The sequence below is a fragment of the Electrophorus electricus genome, chromosome 6 (genome assembly GCF_013358815.1).
Source record: "Electrophorus electricus isolate fEleEle1 chromosome 6, fEleEle1.pri, whole genome shotgun sequence".
Classification (NCBI taxonomy): Eukaryota; Metazoa; Chordata; class Actinopteri; order Gymnotiformes; family Gymnotidae; genus Electrophorus; species Electrophorus electricus.
The window spans coordinates 18,206,999-18,230,663 of NC_049540.1; the positions used below are offsets into that span (position 1 = coordinate 18,206,999).

The 23,665-nt window shown below is 41.1% G+C and overlaps 3 protein-coding genes across 3 annotated transcripts; all 3 read left to right on the plus strand.

The window, feature by feature from the left end:
* On the plus strand, nucleotides 1-6,443 carry rskrb (ribosomal protein S6 kinase related b). The gene is made up of 12 exons (XM_027017786.2): nucleotides 1-287; nucleotides 678-950; nucleotides 1,122-1,205; nucleotides 1,418-1,486; nucleotides 1,759-1,828; nucleotides 3,141-3,248; nucleotides 3,371-3,411; nucleotides 3,544-3,571; nucleotides 4,002-4,091; nucleotides 4,469-4,557; nucleotides 4,813-4,923; nucleotides 5,095-6,443. The coding sequence occupies exons 1-12, from the start codon at nucleotides 258-260 to the stop codon at nucleotides 5,428-5,430; spliced, it is 1,329 nt and encodes a 442-aa protein (XP_026873587.2). The 5' UTR covers nucleotides 1-257; the 3' UTR covers nucleotides 5,431-6,443.
* A 637-nt stretch (nucleotides 6,444-7,080) lies between these two features.
* Nucleotides 7,081-16,059, plus strand: aldocb (aldolase C, fructose-bisphosphate, b). The gene is made up of 9 exons (XM_027018560.2): nucleotides 7,081-7,189; nucleotides 12,131-12,274; nucleotides 12,517-12,728; nucleotides 13,341-13,395; nucleotides 13,494-13,654; nucleotides 13,802-13,885; nucleotides 14,023-14,197; nucleotides 14,566-14,765; nucleotides 14,882-16,059. The coding sequence occupies exons 2-9, from the start codon at nucleotides 12,163-12,165 to the stop codon at nucleotides 14,972-14,974; spliced, it is 1,092 nt and encodes a 363-aa protein (XP_026874361.1). The 5' UTR covers nucleotides 7,081-7,189; nucleotides 12,131-12,162; the 3' UTR covers nucleotides 14,975-16,059.
* A 1,900-nt stretch (nucleotides 16,060-17,959) lies between these two features.
* On the plus strand, nucleotides 17,960-23,615 carry pigs (phosphatidylinositol glycan anchor biosynthesis, class S). The gene is made up of 12 exons (XM_027018546.2): nucleotides 17,960-18,025; nucleotides 18,378-18,517; nucleotides 18,625-18,736; nucleotides 18,818-18,907; nucleotides 19,021-19,112; nucleotides 19,219-19,456; nucleotides 19,687-19,829; nucleotides 19,914-20,028; nucleotides 20,244-20,389; nucleotides 20,557-20,657; nucleotides 20,932-21,142; nucleotides 21,848-23,615. The coding sequence occupies exons 1-12, from the start codon at nucleotides 18,007-18,009 to the stop codon at nucleotides 22,124-22,126; spliced, it is 1,686 nt and encodes a 561-aa protein (XP_026874347.1). The 5' UTR covers nucleotides 17,960-18,006; the 3' UTR covers nucleotides 22,127-23,615.
* Nucleotides 23,616-23,665: the final 50 nt, after the last annotated feature.

Genomic DNA, 23,665 nt, shown 5'->3' on the forward strand with positions numbered 1-23,665 from the left:
TCAACAGGAGGTATCTGTTGGTATCTGTGGAGGATGTTAAGGGAAAATACCTTGTTTATATCGCCATAAATTCTAGTTACAGAGATGGTTAATTCTTACTGATGTGTTTAAGCAAACCCCAGGCTGTCTTGTGGAAAAGCCTATGTGTAAAATGCTTTATTAACTCTGAAATTCGCGATTTCAGGCTAGTGCGACTTACAGCGTGGAGGAACGCAATATAGGATGAACTTAATTCTCAACGGAAAGCATTAAATGTGATGGGTGCCGATGGTAGCAAGACCAGCAAGGTTCGTACATTCTGCCATATTGAGAATTGTTAGTGGGAGTTTGGAGCTACTTTTATTTTGCGACCTTTTATCCTATGTAGGTAGTCTGTGTGTGTTTTGCGATTTTAGTAAGATGTATATGAGCTAGGTTGTGTTTAACTGCTATATCGTGAGAAACTGATTGTTTTTCTGACCGACAAAAAAACACGAAGTCCACATTGGAAAGAGCATAATCGGGTTGGAATGCCAAAAGATAACGTTAGGTCTCACGAAATGACCGCCATCATTACATAAATCCGTCTTGACTGACACGAGGTACTCTAGAGTTTTACTTTTCTCACAACGTGTAGAACTTCCTAATCAAATTAACAATTTTAATTATACTGTGGATATTATCTCATTTTGTTATAGCTGCAACTGCAACATACGGAGGAGCGCCGCTACTCATCAAGATGGCGCGGCTTTCTCTCCAGAATAGGCGTGTCCTTGTCCCCGAGACTGTGCCGTCTCTACCCGCAGCGCGTCGACTCACGGAGGATGATTCGGGACAAGGGGGTACCTGTACCTGAGCAAATGCCCGGCCACGAGAAACTGCGCAACGCAGAGTGGAACCTTCCTGGCTTCATCTCCATGTTTCTACCTGAGTTTCCCCATCGCAACGCCCACTTACACGAGCACTTTGAGGTCTGGCACAATTTGATGTGACATTAGAAGCAGAATTAAGACCTATAGTTTTTTTTTTTCGCTGGTGAACCTGAAGATGTGTTAATGGTTCCTATGATAAACGTACTATGATGGAATGTAAACAGTGGATTTTTTCGTCTTAGTCTTCTTCTAATTGTATTGCTGTCGCAGGTCCTGAGTTACATTGCCAAAGGATCATTTGGTCCCATCTTAAAGGTGAAGGATAAAATGACACAAAAAATGTATGCGGTTAAGGTGAATACACTACGTTTACCTCTTATGTTGTTATAATCATTATTATGTCATTACATATAAATAGATAGGGTCCATTGCTGTACTTTGCATAAGAATACACTGTAAAAGTGAAAGGTATATCTCCACGCCTGTGTCTCACCATACTGGTATTAACAGAAGACCGTAGGCTTCATTCTTTGTTCTCATACACAGTGTGCCTGTTTGGAAAACAGGTTATCCCGAAGTCTGAGATTATTCGTCTAGGTGTGCTGAACCAGTCTAAGGAAGAGGTGATAGTCCAGGTCAGTTTGAGTGGCTCTCTGTTTTACTTCCCTATGGAATGTTTCAGTATGATTTCATTTTGAGTTTATTCTTAACATTGTCAAAGAACAGAGTCCACACAGCCAAGGGAGAATTCAAATCTAGCCTGCTCACCAGATAAGAAGTGGCCACTCCACTACAATATCATTGCCCCACACTTGAGCAATACACGTGAAGGACAGATTACAGAGACCGCGCCTGGCTCACTGACTAAGTCAGCCTGTGCCGTTGTTGTTTGACCGTTGCCTTGCAGCATCAGGTCCACCATCCTTTCATCCATGACCTGCAGGACTGCTGGCAGACCCAGCATCACCTCAACATTAGTGAGTGAGTCAAAGTCCTCCCAGTACAGCGCCCCTCTTTCTTTTCCAGTCTTCCCACACCCCATTACTTTACCCCTCGCTGCTCCAGCGTACCCTTCGTTCCTTGTACTTGTGTTTAGGTTTCTCTTTGGTTCTTGCTGACCAAGCACCTTCCAGCTGACTTCATGAAAGCAGAATGGCTAAGAAATCTGACTCTAAATCAGATGACAAATTATGGAATTCAGAATTAAGGACAAAAGATCTAGGCGTATCTAGGAGCAAAATATAACTAACCAGATGCTAGATTCATTACTTCACCGAAGATTTAGTAGCTCCAGATATCTTTGCAGAACCCAAGAAATCCCTAAAATATCTCTTATTTATTAGGCACTGCCTTCCCCAGCAGTTGTTTGAAGGAACAACTATAAGCACATGGCATATAACTGCCAAGAGGGATAAAAGCACCTAAGTAGATTACATGGTGACTGTCCAAGCTTTTTCTGCTGTCTGTTAATTAGAGTGACAACATGCTGTGTCACTGAAATGGAGGACCAACCTCCTGAGTCTCATTCAGTGAATTTTAAGAGGATAATTAAGAGTACTGCAGTACAGTAGACACTGCGGTACAAAAACGTAGTTGTTTTTTTTTTACAACATTGTACCACTACACAGGCTGAGCAATGGACTTTGGAATAGTGAAGATGCTGGCTAAACAGGCTAAACACGAGAAAGTAGTCAACACTGCAGAACATATAATATGTGCCCAGCCTAGCCTTGTAGCACACCACACCCCAGATGCCCAGGTCTAATCAGATGTTGTTCTTTCTTTCCTCTCACTTAGCAAACGTGCTTTTTCCATTCTTTATCTATGATCTTCATCTCCCCCATGCAATCCTGAGACCAACTGTGGTGACTCTTCCAAAGTTGCTGTTGACTCCCTGCCTTCTGAGCTTACCCACCTGTACATATTTATCCTCCTCTTGGTTGAAAAAGAGAGTTATCTGTTGTAGGTCACCTACTGAGATGACTGCATGCCAATGTGTCTTTATAATTCGTGTTAAACAACTCAGAACATCCTGCACATGGGACTAGTCTGTGTGATTGAGGCACATCATCTGGACAGATGTGCTGGTTTAAATGTGGTGTTTTGGAAGTATAACAAACATCACATGATCTTTATGTGTGTGTGCATGTGTAAGTAATTGAGTTTGAACAGGATCATGCATTTGTTTAGGGGGGTGGCTGGTGTGGGTGTGTTCAAATGTCTATTTATGTGTTTATGTTTGTTGAACTGTATAAATTGTAAACATTCTACTTATAATTCCCATTCTAGTGTGTGACTATTGCAGCACAGGGGATTTATACACATACTGGGTGATGATTGGTCAGTTTATGGAGAATACAGTTAAGGTGTTTGCTGCTGAGCTGGGCTGTGCTATAGGTGAGTCCTGGACCTAAACTCAGACACATCTGATTCTATGAGTAGAAATGTTTTACATACAGAGGTTTGCTTACCTTCTTCGTTTTATTTGAGAATGTATGTCCTCAATCCTGGTATTGCAGGCTTTCTTCATGATTTTGGGATCATCCACCGTGATGTTAAGGTAATCAATCACTGTTTGTATGTCTCACTGAGATAATAAAATGGCAGACCAAATGAGAGATTTAAGGCCAGGTTTCCATACACAATTGTAACATATTTGAGTTCTCTTAAAATCATCCATTTTCTTCTCTAGATGGAGAACATCCTCTTAACAGATCAAGGTAAGTGCAGTTGGTACTCTGAGGCACAACCACTAGAGGGTGGTATACACAACCTTTTTTCTTTTGTAACCATGGAACGTTCTAGAATCTAAGCTACATGTTTACAAAATAAACAAATATCAGCAAGGACAGCTAAGTAGACATATATTCTGCTTGTCTGTTAAAAGCCAATATGTTTTAAACCCCATCTTCTTTATACTATATATTTAGCAGTAAAATCTGCACATTAAAAAAGAGCACCTACAAAAAATGGTCCCAGTGCTGTAAGGGCGTATGAAGGTGAAATGACCTTGAGGTCATTTTCCTAGTCAATCCAGATCATGTGCCATGATGTGCACATAGTAGAGTGGACTTTACACTGCACTAGTTGTTCAGGGTGTGATAGGGTCAGACCACTGTAATTATGGTGATGTGTGATGATGTGTCACAGGCCATGTACGGCTGGCTGATTTTGGTTTGTCTCGACGGCTGGAGCAAGGAGGAAGGGCATTCACCATCTGTGGCACTATTCAGTACATGGGTACATTTTTATGAGAATAACAGGAAGAAATAAAGATAAAAGTGGCATTCATATATGGGAATGATGTCAACCTGCATATATGTATAGCATTTATGTATATTATATCACTGAGTAGCTATAAAAAGATTTACACTGAGATAAATGGCATATTCTTGCTGTACAAGTGAGGAATGTAAACGTTCTTCTGTGTATGGTTTATATTCACATTTTATCATTGATCATGAACGTAGCATTATCTTGTTAGAATTGAGCAGAATAGCAGATACTTATAGGGCCAATAAGGAAGTCATAAGGAAAATATATTCAACTGCACTGTAATGTAATGTGTATAATCTAGGGGGTTTTCCTCAGTCTTACAAAACCATCCTCTCCTATAGCTCCTGAAGTATTAAGTGGGGGCCCATATAACCATGCTGCTGATTGGTGGTCTCTTGGCATCCTACTCTTTGCATTGGCCACTGGCAAGGTGAGGTCATAAAGCATGTCAGTGGCACGTGACTGCATCACTATGCAGTAGGTGATGCTAGAGAATAGCCAGGGATTTGTTTTGGTTTCCGCTTGTCTGTTTCTGTCTGCACAACATATTCTAACCTGCAATAACCAGTTTCTTAGATTGCCTCATACCACTGATGATCAAGTAGGACTAAATTTATTTTGTGTGCTGCGCCTGCTGCTGAGTGTCTCGCCTCTGTGCTTTCTTCTTCACCTTGTCCTTACTCAGTTCCCTCTGTCTGCGGAGTCTGATCACAGCAACATGCTGAGGAAGATGTGTTGCTTCCCCTACGACATGCCTAGAGCCTTCTCCCCTCCGTTTGCCCTTCTGCTCACCGAGGTGAGAGATGAACACTCCCATGAGGTTGGTTCATGCAGTATGAAAGTGGGTGACCAAAGACATGTAATCACCATTGATCAGTCCTGAGCTACTTAAAATGAGTTTATAATCCACACGTGCGACCAATAGCAGTGCTGTCCTTACCTGCGCATATCTTCTGTTGCCTCCCAGCTCCTGTGTAAAAACCCTATGCGGCGCCTCCGTTCACTGGAGCGCTTCAAGGGCCAGACCTTTTTTCGCGGCATGCCCTTCGACGCGCACCTGCTGCAAAAGAGCCCCGTAGAGCCCATCCTGGAGTTGAGAGAGCGGCCAGACCGTGCTGCGAAAGCCCGCCGAGGCATCACCCCTGAGCCCTTCCCCCAGTTTGACAGCAACTTACTTACAGATTCCACCTTGACGCCAGCCGCAGAGATGTCCCCAGCATGGGCCAAATTGGAAATACTGGAGGACTTCATCCACAGCAATTTACCTGAAGGCAATGTGTTTGTGTATCAGGATGCTAACTAAATGCAGTTGCCTGCAGGTAATCTGAAACCTATTGCTCAGAGTTTGTTGAATCCATGTATTAATAAGCATGTCTTCCTTTTATAGATCATGGAAAATTGTTACTTTCTCTACAATGTACACATATCCTGAGCCTACTGGTTGAACCTATTGGTGGTGTACACATTTGCATCAAGCAGTGTGACTACTGAGTGGAAAATGACTGGGCTTACTTTTATGTGTAACCTTTAATGTGTAAAGGCATTGGTAGCCTGGCCTAGTTTCTTTTCATTTGATAATCTAAGTTGTATGGTCTTTACCTTCCAATTATATTGTCATATTTTGCAGCGTGTGCTTGTCCCTCAGTGTTACCTAAAACATTTTGAGTAATAAGCCAGTTTTGATATGTCAAATATAGATTGTTCCTGACTCCTAAACAAAGCTCCTAAAATGACCTTAACATGAAATAAGTGACCAAAAGATACATCCTCCTTTACATGACATTATATTTAAATCCATTTAACAAATCCATATCATATGGTTCTTTTTGCGTAATGCACTTTGCATATGTTTACAAATAAGATGTTATGGCACACATTTTTCATTATAGCAAAATCTTGACTAGCTGAACAATGAGCACAGCAAGTGCAATGTAACAAGATCTTACCATTAAATTACATAATTTAATTATGAACTTTAGGCATTATTAAATTACATGTTGGTATAGGGCTGAAACACCTTGCTCAAGGTCATAATGGGAGTACCAGGATGTTATCAAGAATCAAGCAGAGATCAAGCCAAGAATGTATTGTTTTATAGCCACTTCTCAACAGACCAACAGACTACCACAACCTAAAAATGAAATTACATGCTTCTTGGATATATTCTTAATAACTTTTTGGTTCAAAGAGCAGCCTGTGTACAATTCTCCATTCATTTTGGCTAAGACGATGGTCCTTATTGTGTTCCCTGAATACCTCAAACCTTTTGTTTTTGTGCTTTCTTGTATCTTAAATAATAAAATCTAAAATCCATAATATTCATAATATGAGAACCTTTACTCCAGAGACTTTTGTGCCCATTTACATGTTTTTTATGTTTGTTCTTTTCAATTATGGTTAAAATAATGTTTATAGATGTACTTTATGTGAGCATTGCTTAGAAGACAAGTACACATTTTTAAAATGCTTAGGCTATGGTATTATTCTTTGCTAGATTATCTATCTATCTATCTATCTATCTATCTATCTATCTATCTATCTATCTATCTATCTATCTATCTATCTATCTATCTATCTATCTATCTATCTATCTATCTATCTATCTATCTATCTATCTATCTATCTATCTATTTTTCCCACCCGACTGAATAACCACTTTCTTAACACTATACTAATAAGAAGCGGCATTCGCTACTTATGTGTTGTTTTTTGCCTTACCTATTCCATAACTGATTCTTCTTTTCGACTCAACGATAATAACGGTAAAAACGGTGCTGCGCCTCCACATTCACTGTTCAATATATGAACATACACTGAGGGTTAGGCCTAATCCTATCATTTGTCATGGGAAATGCCACTCTGATGGCAAACGTGCTGCAGTGACTTGCGCTGGAAGTGACGTAGTAACGTCCACGAGACTGTCTCATGAATATTCAATAGTGCGTCGTGATTTTGTAAGCAGTCACGTTGTGTTGCAGTATTAGAAGGAGCGTCTTCCCACAGCTTCGCATCTTCCCCATCACATTCTGACGACTGTCTTCAGGATTTCATTTACCAACCAAGTAAGTAATTTAAATGATAAATGAGTACAGTTGAAGACTAAATATATTTAAACGCTTAACTAGATTATATTAAATGACTATTTGCACCTTTAAATGTACTTTGATCGTAAATAGTTACCACAGAAAGTAGATTTGGGTCTCGTATTGAAGGATCTAGCCAGATAGAGTTAGCTAAATTACATACCTGAATTGTATTAACTAGGATACCTAATTAGCTGGCTAGCTATTTAGGGTAGTTGAGCGCTTCCTCAGTAGACAGTTTTCTCGCGAACTCATTAGGTTGGCCAGCCCTAGCTAGCTAGGGTTAGCTATATTAAGCTTCCAAACGATCAATTGAAGTCTTACTACTACAAAATGTAACGTATACGCATAAAGTAGGTTTTACAGTTACCGAAGAAGTTTGGTAGCTATAGGTAACGACGTTGTATTGAATCTGTCCAACGTAAGCTTGGCGGAACCAAACAGTTATGTGCAGACAAGCATCATGAAAATGTCGTCGCCTCATCACTGGCAACCTTGAACACGCGTTAGGACATTATCCTCCTCCTCTCCTTCCGCATTCTGTGGTAGAGTAATGTTGGAGGAAAAATACAGAATTCGGAGACTAATGTCCAAAACTCTAATCCTGTTTAACAGACATTCGTACAACAGAAAATTAAAAACAACATATTGTTGGTCTATCTTTCTGCATCATGAGGGCGGAGGTTGATGCTGGTAGATCGGTGTGTGGCTCTCTGCACGTAGACATTTCCATGAGCTTGGTTAGCTACCTCGCTAGCTTCACCGGAAAAGCTGTGCTGGTAGGTTGAGTCATCGCTTCACGCCTCGACTCGGACTATAGAATAGGAAATCGAGACACTTCGTCAAAATATGTCCATCGGCGAATAGGACTTTGAGATTTTTGCAAATAATGAGAATTGTTCTTGTGCAGGTCACATAATTAAACTACTAATCAGTTTCCCAGTGATTCCGTCACCCCTAGCTACCAAAATTGTAATCTCAACAGACGGGAATCTGCGCTCTCCCTCCTGCTCCAATTCCATTAACGTTACAGGCGTAAGTGCAAAAGGGTGTAGCTAAAAGGGCTGCATTAATGCAGGGACGCCATCGTTGTGCAGTTATCGCAAACATTTAAAATAAAATTGTCTGACGATTTCAAAATGAACAGAAAACAATATGTTTTGCTTAAATACATCTCAGTGGCACACGTATACGGCTTTTGATGACATTACGTGTTTGCAAACTGCGTGCGTGCGCATGACTTTACCTTCACCATTTAGCTTATGTATATTGCTGTGCTTGTCCAGCCGAATCCATATTGATCCAGTCTGACCTTCGAAATGCACATAGCACATTTTTTTCTTTCCTCAACCAAATTATTGTACAGTTCTCCCCTATCGAGAATTCCTTTTTATGTTTTGTCATTCTTGGTATAATTCAATGCTCAGAATCATTTATCTTTCCAAAATTGCTTGAATGTAAGGCTGGTTGTTGACAGTTGATGGATCACTGTGGTGTGTGTGAGTGTTGTCTTTGGTCTCGTAACTACAAACACCTAAAGAGTAAATGTGTAGAATGCACATTGTGTTCTGTTGGATCCATTTCTGGAACATCCCAGCTGCTGTGACCTTGCCTGTCAGAAGTGATAGGTAGTGGGAGGCGGCCTAGGTACTTGCCTGACGCAGTGCAGGACAACAGACACTGGCAAAAAGGGAGGATGCAGATAGCATTTACTCCACACTGTCCTTTCCACTTTTAAGTGACCACTTGCCCACTTAAAGATGCCCATGCAATAAGAGAATCAAGACAACAGCTGGTTGCTGCTGTTTCTTTAACTTGTGAGGAAAACTTTATTATGGTTATCAATTCGATTTGTTAATAGATTGGCAAATCTTTCTAGAGCCCTCTGGGGGTTTTTTTTGTTTTGTTTTGTTTTTAGAATATCAATGCATTGATGGCTCCTCCCCACAAGAAGCTGTTTCTAAATTGCTATTTTTTGACCTTGTGAATATTTCCTTTTATCTGACTGAAATGTCACAAGAGACAGTGCACTCCATAGATGCCGAAACATTTGTGTCTAATAGGTGTGTAATTCGACCACATGTTGAGATGTTTCAGGTGAGCTCATGCTGTCCTTCCTACGGCCTATGTGCTGAAGGGCTGGTCTGATGAGGCTGTAGAAAGCAAGAAGTCTCGATCTATTTTTAGCCTAATATTCTATGCACAATGGGAATAGACAATCGCTCTGTTACCATAACATCTCTGAAACAGGTGATTAACCCAACCAGGAGCCACAGTGGAAATTACTGCAGCCACTCTAATAAAATAAAAAATGGAGCATTGCCTAAATAATATAATAACTCATCAAAATGTGCTCTGCGTTTTTAATTTTTTTTCTTTACTTTTTTGTTCGATCAGCTTGGAAAGTTTGATGCTAAAACTAATCGTGCTTCTGTAAATTAATAATGATGCTGAATAATTAATGAATTATTTATGGTGCTGAGCATCTTTTAACAAACAGCCTCTGTCCTATGTAGCTTCAGGTGTAATGTTGCCTGTATAGATCCTGTAAGAGTGGGTTGGTTTTCCTATATGCTGTAGAGGAATGAGAGTGAGAGGCCCAGATCTCACAGCTCTAAGATTTGGATTAACCTGAGCACACTGTGACTTGTCCTGATAGAACCAGAGGCTGTGGAGTTTATTGTTAAACTGACATTCTCTTTCTGGTTATAGAACAGTTATAACCAGAAAGGATGTGATTACTAATCTTATCTAAGATATTTGATTCATAGCCATTTGCTCAGTTTCTGAGTTTTTTTTCCCCTTTTTGTCGAACTGTATTCATTTTATTGAAAATGGGCCTGGTGTAGTGTGTCAAACATTTCAAGAACTAAACTTTTAGATGCCGCATATAGCACAACACAATGCAGCATATTGTGGCACCAGAAATACAGTCTTAACAAATGTCTTATTACAGTGCTTGAATTTCACTTAGGCTTTTACTATTTAAATGGTGCATCTGTAAATTACTGCATTTATTCTATATACATTAATTTCTTGCCTAGGTGCCAAAAAAAAGTTCATTTAAACGTATTGCTGTCCAACCTGTGAGCAAGACTTTTAGCCAGCTGTTGGCTTGAATAAACATGTGGGCAACTAGGGTAGTTGATGACCTTTCTTAGGTTCAGTAACTGACTATGGTCCTGAAATGTAGAGTGGTTGATTAGAGGGTGCCAAAAACAAACACCTGCAGTTTTTCTGCAGTGAAGGAGTCACTAGCATTAAGCACTACTTTTGAAAGATGGTAGGCCTCAGTTGGTATTGGCCAAACATGTTTTAAACCTGGAAAAGGAGCAGTATGGATGTGTTCCCATTCATCTTTAATGTATGGTGGTGAAGAATGAGGTGGGAGGATGCATAGGCTCAGGCCTTGTTTGTCAGTGGAAACTTCCAATGACGATCAGCATCCCTGAGACATAACTGCTGACACAGCCTATGCTACATTAGAGCTAAATATGGTTTCAGTATTGATGGAACGGCGCTGCTGAAGTTGTGAGACATACTAAATGGTTTAGGAGGTGCCATGGTTCTAAAAATGGTGTTGCATTTGATCAAATGTGCTTGACCAGATGGAATGCCTTTATTTATCATATATATAATACACATGCGTGTATAGTAGAGTTAAATGCAGTTTTCTGTCAGAGCACAATGTAAGCCATCTTATGGCACCTCTGGAACCAAGAGGGTTAGGGGCCCAGCTGTGGATGCATGGCAGAGCTGGGATTTTTCCAATTAGTAATTAGTGTCTGTATAAAATCTTAGGTAAAGTCCTTGTGGGTGAAAAGGCCTGAATAATTTTGAATAATAATTTTAGTTGTAATTTAATGTGTATATCAATATATAGGAGTCTCATTAATATGCTCAGTTCCTTTTTCCCCTCTTAATTTACTTCAGGTATTAATTCATATGAGATCTTCTTGTTTTGTCACAACTTGCAGTGGCATTTTACAGTTTCTCACACTGAGACACATTAGCCAGTCTGAGCTGGTTTTGGCTTGTTCCATTGAATGCAGGGAGGAGCAGTCAACAGGGAATGAGCGCGAGGGAAGTAAATCTAGCCTCAGCCAAAAAAAAGGGAGAGATTTGATAGCTTTATAGACAAACAATACAGATTCATAGACACAACAATAGAAATGATATTTCCTAGTCTAAAGTGCCTGACCTTTTGTTATTCTTCAATGTTCCATATTAATATGCAAAAAAAATTAAAACATGATTATGAGAGTAATGATTTTTAGAATATATATATGTAAGTAAAAGTACTTCAAGTTCCTTAAAACCTTTTATTTATGTGAATGATTTTTGCTATGGTAGAAAACTTGCTGGAGCCCATCCATAGCGCACTGGGCAGGGAGACAGAGTAATGAGCATTGACAGTGGCGTTTATACAAGCATAATGCCACAGTCTCACTGTTAATCCAGTGTGACTAGTAGCAGGGCAATGGGATCTTAGTCATGCTACAGCAGCTGCCATTATGCAGTCCAGCCTCGATCTTGTGAATTGTGCGGAATCATAGGATGAATTTTAAGTAGAGCACCTTTGGAACTCGTGCACATTTTGTTTTGTGTAGCTGTAGTAATAAAGTTCTGTGTGGAAGAAAGAATTTCTCAGATGACTACAACTTTTTTATACAACATGGTATTTCATTGCTGTATGTTTTATAGGGGCCAATATGCAGTTGTCCTGTCTTCACTGTATTGCTATGTTGCAGAGTACACATTTGTCTAGGCCAGCGCATTGATTGTACAAATTCTTCAGTTCAGTTACATTAGAAGGTGCCATGACAAAATCATTAGAGTCTTAAGGGACCCTCTTTAATGGATTGGTGGTGACAAATGGACCATGTGTTTATGGCCAAGCTGACAGTAGGCTCTCCTCAGTTTCTCAAGGTGGGTTTTGAGCAGTAGCCATCATGACACACCAGTACCCAGCCCTCACCACCGAGCAGAAGAAGGAGCTACAGGAGATTGCCCAGCGCATCGTGGCCCCCGGCAAGGGCATCCTCGCTGCAGATGAATCCACAGGTCAGAATGCTGGACGTGAACATGATCCACTTAAAGCTATTGGTGCTGTATACCATGGCGAGGGCAGGAGCCAACTGGCTGCAGACACCATGTAGACTAATAGACATCTAATTTTATTGAATAACCTGCTTGGTCAACCTTTAGCTTGCATTTTATCTGTTGGACTACTTAAGACTTGTGATCATTCCCTTGATGTGAAGTCTTCATTACTTCTGTGCTTTGGGGGGGGGTGCTGTAAATAGGCAGCATGGCCAAGCGGCTGAACCCTATTGGGGTGGAGAACACGGAGGAGAACCGCCGCCTGTACCGCCAGCTCCTCTTCACGGCTGACGAGCGCATCAACAGCTGCATTGGTGGAGTGATCTTCTTCCACGAGACTCTCTACCAGAGCACAGATGATGGCACGCCCTTCGTCAAGTTGATCAAGGACAAGGGCATCGTTGTAGGCATCAAGGTACTAGTGTCTCCTGTGATTTGATTAGTATTGTGCAAGATGACATAAATGCATCCAATGAACCTGTGACACGCTGTCCACTTACAGCAAAAGTTCAATATTCGGATACAAATGCTTCTACTGCTCCCTTCAGGGTACATTTCCCTTTGTAAGTGTCTGGTCCATAGCTGTCATTATACTATATACTATAAATACAACAGAATCTGTACGATGATGGCGGTCATTTAAGTTGAGTCTTGCTGATATGTTGATATCTTTTAATTGGTGAACTGTTTCTTTTTGAGTCTCTGCCACAGGCTTAAATGTTAAGTGATATTGTATCCCTAGTATTTTCTAAGACAGTTTTACCCGTGTTTATTAGTGGCAGTAATTTTATGTCAGCAGTTTTTGATTATAAATATCTGCTATTACATTTCTTATAAGGGCTACACGTTTATTGGCTCATTGTCAGTTGTATTTTTTTCTCATCTATATTTGATCAAAAAGGAGTACATAACCGCATTTAGGCTAGCATATCTTGCTAAAAATGGTGCCTTTTAAGAAAGACTGAATTAAGTTGGTATAGCCATAGAGCACTGATGCAAATGAATGGTTGGGTTATCTTCCCAACAGGTGGACAAAGGTGTCGTCCCTCTTGCAGGAACCAATGGAGAGACCACAACACAGGGTAAGCACATTACTTGTTAAGTATAGGTAGTCAGCAAGAAGCTCAAGTCTATAGCAACATATTTTTTTCTTAATGTTTTCTTGTGCCTGTGTCTCTAGGACTCGATGGCCTTTCAGAACGTTGTGCCCAGTACAAGAAGGATGGTGCTGACTTTGCTAAGTGGCGCTGTGTTCTGAAGATCAGCGAGACCACACCCTCAGCGCTGGCAATCATGGAGAATGCCAATGTCCTGGCTCGCTATGCCAGCATTTGCCAGCAGGTTGACCCTCAAACACTCTTTTTCTAGTTTACACAGAGTATTTAGTCTGGCACCAAAGCAGGAATGTCCACTTATTAAATTGGGCAGTGAGACACATAATAAATGAGAAATGAGTTGTAATGTCCTCTTCATTGTTCTGTTTTCCAGAATGGCATTGTGCCCATCGTGGAGCCAGAAATCCTTCCTGATGGTGATCATGATCTTAAACGCTGCCAGTACGTCACAGAGAAGGTAGGTATTTCCTCACCTGCTGCCTGTATGTGTTGGTGTGGCAATGTTATTTATTTATTTATTTATTTATTTATTTACTTATAATTGGGAAAGACAAGTTCACTCAAACATTCCATTTGTCTGTTTCTGTGCTCCAGGTCCTCGCTGCTTGCTACAAGGCTCTGTCTGACCACCACGTCTATCTGGAGGGAACCCTGCTCAAGCCCAACATGGTGACAGCAGGACACTCCTGCCCCACCAAATACGGCTGTGGTGAAATTGGCATGGCAACAGTCACTGCCCTACGTCGCACCGTTCCTCCTGCAGTCACAGGTAATGGATTGAACCACTTGTGCTTAGACTGACAGTGACCCTTTTCAAGGGTATTTAGAACTGATTAGCAACACAGGTTTTTGTGTATGCTTCATTTCAATATGCAAATTTAGCTACATTCGAATGATGGCTAGTTATTAACACTTATTTTGCTACTTGGCTCATCTAATTGGTCTCTGCTTTCACTCACTGATACATGCATGCTTTTCGCTGTCCCCTTTAAATAGCCCATAGTGTAGTTGTGCAGTTATTTTCAGGATGGCTCTGTGGCCACTATTTATGCTCTGTGACCCCTATTTTATGTCAGTATACTTTGGCTTGGCAGCAGGGTGTTGTTGCTGTTGAATCAATCGTCTTCCTTTTCCCAGGTGTGACCTTCCTGTCCGGAGGACAAAGTGAGGAGGAGGCATCCATCAACCTGAACGCCATCAACACCTGCCCCCTGATCAAGCCCTGGGCACTCACCTTCTCCTACGGTCGTGCCCTGCAGGCCTCTGCCCTCAATGCCTGGCGTGGCGCCAAGGACAACGAGAAGAGTGCCACTGAGGAGTTCATTAAGCGTGCCCAGGTCAGTTGCCACACCAGGCCCATTACCACTCATAGGCTCGCTGTTATGCCTCGAAGTGTCTTAATTCTGCTTAGACATCAGTGAAAGTTTTCTCACATACTTGGTCTCTCCCACAGGCTAATGGCCTTGCCGCCCAGGGCAAGTACATGTCCAGTGGAACTGGTGGCGCTGCAGCGCAGTCCCTGTATGTGGCAAACCACGCCTACTGAGCGTCTCATTGCCTGCCTGCTCCAACTTCTGCTGACCAATAGTATCTTTCACCACTGCTACCCTTCATGTCACCAACCAGTCACAGGCCTGTGCTGTCACCTGTATTTTAGGGTTGTTCATGTCTTCTAGGCCATCTATTTAAACCAGTGAAAATGAGAAAGGGAAGATTGGAGAGCAGAGAATGGATATTTAAAAGGGCATTTTATGAAATATGGGATATTCTAAATAAAATCTAGAATGTGTTATATAACAGCTGGTAACAGAAGTGGTCATAGTGCTATATTTAATAAGAAATAGTATTGCCATCTTGGCTAAATAAACTGAAACTCTAGTGTTTTTTTCCCCTTATGTGTTTTTGTTTGTTTTTTTGGCTCAGGTGTTCACTTCCAGTGCTCTTCGCTCAGATTCCTTAGCAGTTGAGTTAGACGGTTAAGTTCCACACATTCCTGTTAAGTGCAGCCCATGTCCTGCACTTCTGTCAGCATGCAGCGTGGTCTCATCTGTCCATGCTGTATGGATATTTTTTGTTTTCGTAAGCCTTGCCTGAAGATGAGTGTGCAGTGATGCTAAGCAGGAGCAAAACAGTTTTCAACGAGAGAGAGAGAGATGTGGAGGGAGTATTGTGTATAGATCACTACTCCTGGAGGATGAGAAACAGTTTCAACAGCCTCACAACAGTTTCAACAAACAATCCACTAACACTGAGGAATGTTATTTAGTGTGCAGTTCTCATCTGCTGTAGTGATGGGTGTTTTGGATTATGTGTCTACTGTTTTGTTAACAGAATACTAACTATATTGGTTTGAAAGACATGGACAATTATGAAAGTTTTATGTGCTCCTTTGTGTAGTAAGCTTTAGTGTTCTACGTTCCTTCTTGCCTGCCTTTTCCATCTTAGTGGCACAGTGAGATCTGAGAGTGAGATCTGTTGGGCAAAAAATTGTTGGGAGTGGACCAAACTTTGGAGCTTGGGGGAGGGGACAGACACTGCTAAGTTGGGTAAACTGTGTTGCTGTTGTGTTATCATTCTTTAAGCAATTGTTGTGTCGAATAGAGAAACTAAAATAAAAATATTTAAATCCCAGACATGACTCCTGTAAATTATAGTTGAGTGTTCATGAATAATATTATTTGCAAACTTCACTTGAAATTTTTGTTTGTTTTGGGGTTTGGGTTTTTTTGGTCAACATTAGTCTCATTCATACACATTTTCTCAGACCCGATTTCCTACCATGGTTAACTGACAATTGGCCACCCTCCTGGCGTCCCGGTTTTATGATTTCTCAGTCGTGTCTTTGTTTTTCCTTCACTTCCTTGTTCTGTTCCTTGGTTTTGTTTTCTCCGCCCCTCGTCTGTTCTTCAGTTCCAGTCCATGTTTTAGTTCTCCCTGTTATGTTTACCTGCGTCTGATTATCCTTGATTGTATTGGTTATTTGAGCCCTGGCTTTTCTCTTCTAGTTTGCTGGTTGTTTTGGTAAGTCGGATTCGTCCATTGTGGCTCGCTTATATTTGCTGTAGTGTTGTCGCCCTTGCCCTTTTCGGTTGCTCAGTGTGTGTTAATTTACCCTCAGTATTTCCCCTATGCCTCTCTTTGTTTTGCCCTTCATTTTTGATCTCACTTGTTATTAAATGCCTCCTGCATTTGCGTTCTGCCTCATTCCTACTGGAAACGTAACATAATCATAACTGCAGAAAATGGTTTCCATTAGTGCAAGTTAATGTGAAGTTGTAATGTTAGCTAGTCAATTCAGTTAGGTTATGTATACAACATCAGTTACAATACTGATTATTTTTAATATTACTACAAGCTGTATTCTACCCTTCTACACCCCTGAGAGAAGTTCCTTGTACAGTTTGTACTTTGGTGAATAAAAAGATTCTGATTCTGAACAAGGAGAAGCCCGTGGGAAGCCCATGTCATGATGTCACCCATGGCCCTATTGAAACAGTACCAAGTCATTATACCCAGTTTGAGAAAGATGCCAATAATTCCACCACTATCCTCCCAAGCCTGATTCCAGGATACTGCAGAGCTCTCTTTACTATTTTTGGTAAGACACCTCTGCTCAGCAGAACTGCAGAAGCAAATGTAAACTCAGTGTCAATGCACAAACAGCATGCCATCTGCACCCTGTCACAGCTGCAGTACACTTTATAACAGATTCATTAGATTATCTCAATGTACACAGTGAGTGCCTGCTTTGTGTTTAAGGTGGAAGTGATACAGGCATGGACTTGTAAGAGTTGAACACAGTTTCCTGACTGAAAGAATAATATTAAGTACTGGCCATTTACTAAAAAACTCAATATCTAACTAATGGCTGAATTAAATACTGTTTATAAAATAAATATTATAATAACAGCTGACAGCTGTTATACCATATTACTGCCATAATTACACCAAAGTCTGTGCTCTGAGATGCTTTCCTGCTTCCACTGCACTCTGGGGCTGACGATCGCTTCACACAAGCACGGGACACACTGCTGGCCATGAATGCAATGCTGTCTATGCAGAGCTTGCAATGAGTATGCCAACAAGCAGCAGTGAGAGACTACATTTTCATGAACTCCTCACCAGACCCTGACAGATCACAAGTTGATATGACATTCTGGAGATTGACCTACTGTCTGGCTTGAAGTGCTGATAAGTGCAGTTTGTCCTGCGTGGCCTTTTTTCTTCTCTGTGATCAAGACCATAACTGAGTTTGTGATATTAAACCGTTTTCTTATGTTGAAAACACTTGTGAACTCTTCAGATGATCCCACAGGTAAGCTTTAGGTTTAGAGATAGAAATTGTCGATTTTTTGTTTCAATTTATTTATTTTCCTATATTAAAATGTTAAAAGAAATATTCAACAAAATTTGGTTTGATTTATAAGCAAAGTCCGCTTTTGATATTTTCCCCTATCTGGTTGGTTTAAAACAGTTTTATTCCTTCCAAAGCTTCCGTACACCGCGTGTATGTATTCGCTACTCTGATTGGCTATGACGCTGCGTTAGCGTGCTATGCGGTAGTAATTTCCTTTAGCAATGGCAGTTATCGAGATAGGTAAGTATGCTAGATACTGTCTTCTTAAATTCTTTCTCGTGTTTTCATATATTTTTAATTCATTCATGTTGTATTCTTCATCTTGTTGTCCCACACCGTTCTATTTTGGAATCACCTGTAATCACATTGAAATATGAGCAAAGCTAGGTAGCTAACTGGGGCTCGCCTACTCAAAAATCTTACTAAAACCTCTGATCATGAAAATCACGGTGGGGTCCATCATTGTCGTTTTCATGATTACAGTTTCATTGATCCGAAACCTCACCTGTGTGGTTTTAGCCACACTAATAAAACACATAACGTGCATCTGTGTTGATAACTGTGGAGCTGATCATTTCGTCCTGCAAAACAGAAAAGCGACGAGGGAGAAATGCAGCCCTCGCCATCGCAGCCGTGGTCATCGTCGTGGGCATTCCGCTGTGGTGGAAGACCACTGAAACCTACCGCGCCTGGCTCCCCTTTTCACAAATCGGCGAGCTCGACTCCTTACAAGTAACTCCCATCACATCCTTCCCCTGTAGTTTGGCTATTATAAGATATGTGTGGTTTTTTTTAAATTGGTGACTTTTCTGTTTGTGAGAGATGCATTGTGTTTGTAGCTCCAGTTAAGTGTTGAGGTTGAGGTGGTCTTCTCTCGAGGAACACTGATCCCAGAGCTGCAGAAGAAGGTTCCACTCACTGAAACCAGAGAGCAGGAGCACCAAGTGGATGGCAAGTGAAAGATTTTCTATGCTTCTCAGTGTAAAAAAGAGCACAAATGTGAGTTCTTCCCTCTTTCTCTCTTTGCTTTAGCTAAGACAGGGCTGCAGTACAGATATGAAACCAAGTATCGCACAGCCACCATCATGGAAGACGATGCTTTAAACCAGCCGACCGCTCAAGGTTAAAAAGGGTTATTTTGTAGAAGTTTAGCATATTACTATTTTAGATGTTCAGAGGTTTATGAAACATATGACTTTGTGTCTGCCTTTACTCTTTCCTTTTTCCTTATATAGAGGCAGATCTTTCCCTGCACATGCTCAGTGAGAGTGCTTGTGGGTCTGTGGTTGTGTACATCATCCCTGAGACGTCCACTCTGCTACCAGAGGTATGAGTTGTACATGTACCACCTAACATTAGTTTTACACTCCAGTCCTGCTCATGGTATTTTAAAAAGGAAGCATGTTTTTTTCTCCCTCCCTCCGTCCATCTAGGGTGTGACGGTGTATGTTGGCCAGCGGCGCACTGCCCTGTTACGCACCACTGTGTTTCAAGGGAGGGGGGGCCTGAAGGAGGTGTTGTCTGCTCTGCACCCTCTTGTGAAGCAGGTGGTCGACACCATGTCCTTCAGCCACCAGGACATACTGGCTTCCCTAAGTGACCGCATGCGTGCAGGTCAGATCAGCAAGGAGAGCCTGGCTGACAGCATGAGGGCCATCAAGTCCAGTCCAGGTTAGAGCTCTCCTCATTCAGATTTTTACTCTTTCATCACCAATGATATTACCTTAAAAAAATCACGTCTTTGTGAAAATATATAAAATATATAGTTGTGAAAAAATGCCTTGGAAAATCAAAACAGTGTATAATATGAACACAATATTTAGTGCAGACAAAGTCTTCAATTTATTGCATCTCCCTTCTTCTTCCCTTATTTTTAATTTGCTCTTTTTCCTATGCCTTAGGTTATGAAATCACCTTCAGTCTCCTAAACCCTGACCCAAAGTCCCACAGCCTGCACTGGGACATTGAGGGGGCTGTTCATAGCTACATCCAGCCTCTTCTGGATAAGCTGACTCCAATAGCGAACTTCTCAGTGGACTCACAGGTTGTTCACAATAGATTTTGAAATATATCTTTTGCTATTTCATACAGTATCTTCCTCATTTAACATTTTGTCTCCCATCATCAGATCCTGTACTATGCAGTGTTAGGGGTTAATCCTCGTTTCGACAACAGTGTATCAGCCTATACACTTAATGCAGACAGCCTGGCCCACGTCATCAACCCTGTGGAAGCCAGGCTAGGTGAAGATAATATTTTGCCTTTAAACATGAACAACATGTACACTCGCAAAGGAAGAAAAGTTAATCTCGAAACTCGGTGTGGTCTCTCAAAACAAACCTCCCCACAGTACAATTATTCGTGCACTTTTAAAGAAAGCTGTCTCATATGCACATCCCCCCCATATTTTCTTATTGAAAAGAATATCTGCATTATCCATTTTTTTTTTCCTGTGGAGGCTCCAATGCTGCGTCTTCAAACCCCGTGCTGAATTTCCTCCTGTATGTTCCGGATGCCCGCCACTCTCCGCTCTTTATCAGGGACCGCAGCCAGAAGGAGGTGCCCTCCAATGCCTTCCACAGCCCCCGCTGGGGGGGAATAATGGTACAGTCTGCATGTAGGGTCTGTTTTACTGAACAACACAGCACATGCTGCAGTAGGGTGATTTTTGCAATGATCTAAAAGAATATACTGGGCATTGCAAACATGGTGGCATGTCATAATTTCATTCCATGACAATGCTTTCTTTATATTTGTTGTCACTTTTTCAGGTCTACAATGTGAATGACATGTATGACTCCAAGGCAGAATTTCCTGTAGATATCGACATCAGCATGGCCAAAGTAATGGGCGTATTCTTGGCCCAGTTAAGGTCTGTATTTAGCAGCAAGAGTTAATGTCAAATATGGTACTATCACTACTTCCTGGTTTCCTGGCTATGTCTGAGACTCCTCCCCTTCTGCACCATATTTGTACTATAAAACCATCTTCCTTCATCCATGTCACAATTACTGCTCCCAATTTCACAATCACTTCCTACCTAAATAAACTGTCACTAAAGGCAAGGTTTGCATTTACAAAGTCTGTGGTTTTCTACATACAATTTTCCACTATTGCCTATTTGAGCCGCATTCACTCACTCACAGGTTGTTGCTGGGAGTGCAGAAGACCCAGCCTCCCCCCGGTTTCCTGCTACAGAGCCCGGGCAGTGCTGGCTTGGCCGACTGGGAGCTTGACCGGCTGCTCTGGAGCCGCAGTGTGGAGAACGTGGCCACGGCCAGCACCACCATCACATCCCTTGCACAGCTTCTTGACCAGATCAGCAACATCGTCATCAACGACAACATCGCCCAGCAGGTGAAGCGCCAGCACTGCATGCAGACTCCGAGCCTTCCCGTCTGTGGGCAGTGATTTCCACGCTGCCCTTTTTTTGGTTGGCAGGCAGTGCCCTCTGATGGCTAGTAGCAACAACTGGGAAGGCTACAGTAACTGAATTTTGTTTATTCTCACAATCCCAATCTACCCAAATGTTTCTAAAATATACAGTGCCAAATCAAAAACAGTTAAGTGAAACAAAAAAGGACACTTCCCACTTTCAGGATGGTTGTAAGAAGTGAAGTAAATACTTTGTGTTTTATAAGGTGCTAGTTTCCTGGAGAAAGCAAGCATTTGACACCATTGCAAAAGATTTGCACCGTTGGTCCCTGCTTCAGTTTACCCACAGCCAAGTTGATCAGATGATCCCCTTTTTCCTTGAACAGTGTCAAAACTGAATATCTTAGCATAATATTCAAAGACTTCCATAGCACCCAGAGGCTTTTTCCATTGTGACCAAAATCTGCGATAATGATATGATGCTTGTTAGAAGTCTCAGCTATTTTAAATGCATCAAGTTTAGGTTGCTGACCTTGTAATAGTGCTTATTTCACACTAATTTGTACAGAGTAAAGGCCTGGAAAAAAATTAAGTATCCATTTTACATATGAGGTTCTGTTTACATTAAATAGATATTGTGCATTTTCCTACTAATATTCTGTAACTAAGCAATTCTTCTTGTCACAGGTTTCCAGTGCGGTAATGTCTCTTCACGCTGCCCTGGCTGAGCTAGAGGTTGGAGACTTGGCCCTTGCCCTGCAGTACAGCCAAGAGGCCATTTTGGCTTCGGAGAAGGCATTTTTTGATCCCTCTCTTTTGCATCTTCTGTACTTTCCGGACGACCAGAAGTTTGCCATCTACATCCCCCTGTTCTTGCCCATGTGTGTGCCAATTGTACTCTCGCTGCTTAAGATTGGCAATGAGGTTAGACAAAGACGTGCAGACAAACTGGCCAAAAGGGACTGAACACCCCCAACTCCTACACACAAAGTGTGGGTGCATTTTAACTATTAAGTCAATGCACTGTTGTTTTGTGTGTGTGTGTGTGTGTGTGTGTGTGTGTGTGTGTGTGTGTTTGTTTAATATTTGGTTAATCCAAGTATGTTATTCCTAGAAGTGTTTCCTTTTGAAGAATGACCATTAGATTTTTTGTTCAATCACAAGGCTGATTGTAATGCAGGCATGCATAATACTTTATTAATTTACACTTCAGTCATCCAGAACACTCTTCCCAAATTCCCTTTAACATGAACCCACATTTTCAGGTACTTCTCTGATTTTCTTTAATGTTGGCATGTCCGTTATAGTCAGTTTAGTATTAACTTGACCAGAGATTTGAGTGTTAGACCTTTACATGATGCTCTTAAGATACACTCTGACAGAATGATCTCGCAATATTAGCTACAGTCACTGATCTGTCATGGTACATTAGCATATTTATATAATGGTCTCATGGCAGCATTTAAATGAAGTTTAGTTGCTGCATACTAACAGCAGCAGCTTCTGTGCCAAGGGAGCTTAGATTTTATTAAAACCAGATGTTTTGTTGTATGGCTCCATTTAGTGCAGAATGTTTGCTCATTTTAGGTTTTACTGAACAAGTCTGTACAATAGCATATCATGGAAGATATGCTAAAAAGATGCAAGGTATGTTCTGAGAGCAACAGAGATCTTAATCCCATATGGTTGTAAAACAAAGCGAAACGTTCACTGAATGGGATGGTTTAAAATCTCAAGAGCAAGGATGAGCATATCCACTCCTGAAGAAATACTTCCCTGCAAAAATTACATCCAGCCCTGATCTGGTTAATCAATGCCTTCAGCACTATCTACATATTAAGATCAGATGTGTGAGAACTCTACAGGGCGGTAGATCTCCAGAACTGGAGTTGGGTAGCCCCTAAGTATTTTACTTCTTTATCTTTTATATTAGAACGGTCTTACTATTTATCACACTGCAAGTTTTTGTTGTTGTTGTTGACTATCTTGTGCAAGTAACTGTTTTTTATGTACTGTATAACGGTGTTTATACAAAAATGTAGGTCTACTGTCAAACCAGTCTTTTTTTTTTAAACTACTGATCGTTTTCTTTTACGCCTTGTTGCTGGCCATGACAATATACACATTTTCTTTTTTCTTGTTGGATGGACATAAAAATAGTTCAACTGAAATCTGGAATAGCCTAATAACATCACAAAATGCAAAGGATGACAAAGGGGTGTAAACACGTTTAACAATGCGAGCTTTTCTTTGGCGTGTCTGTTTACTTGAAGGTCTTGCCGTACTTGATACATGATGTTGCTGTGATGCATCCGGACATTACGAAGAACTGCATGTCTTTTTTTTCTTTGTTATGAACATCTCTCACGCACTCAACGTAACCCAAAAAATCTTGAAAATATTTGCAAATTACAAATTACGTCACAGATTATAAAATCTAAAACTTTCGAGCATATTTCGTCCCTCACGTGTGTGTTTTCGTATTTTGCATGGTATGTTTGCACA

Bases quoted from the DNA above. Each gene is read 5' to 3' on its own strand.
- aldocb (XM_027018560.2), top strand. From the start codon at position 12,163: ATGACACACCAGTACCCAGCCCTCACCACCGAGCAGAAGAAGGAGCTA. The intron at 13,396-13,493 runs GTAAGCACATTA...CTGTGTCTCTAG, and splicing joins TGGAGAGACCACAACACAGG to GACTCGATGGCCTTTCAGAA. The intron at 13,655-13,801 runs GTTGACCCTCAA...TCTGTTTTCCAG, and splicing joins ATGCCAGCATTTGCCAGCAG to AATGGCATTGTGCCCATCGT.
- pigs (XM_027018546.2), top strand. The intron at 20,029-20,243 runs GTGAAGATAATA...TTTCCTGTGGAG, and splicing joins CCCTGTGGAAGCCAGGCTAG to GCTCCAATGCTGCGTCTTCA. The intron at 21,143-21,847 runs GTGAAGCGCCAG...TTCTTGTCACAG, and splicing joins ACGACAACATCGCCCAGCAG to GTTTCCAGTGCGGTAATGTC.
- rskrb (XM_027017786.2), top strand. From the start codon at position 258: ATGGGTGCCGATGGTAGCAAGACCAGCAAG. The intron at 3,249-3,370 runs GTGAGTCCTGGA...CTGGTATTGCAG, and splicing joins TGAGCTGGGCTGTGCTATAG to GCTTTCTTCATGATTTTGGG. The intron at 4,924-5,094 runs GTGAGAGATGAA...GTTGCCTCCCAG, and splicing joins TTGCCCTTCTGCTCACCGAG to CTCCTGTGTAAAAACCCTAT.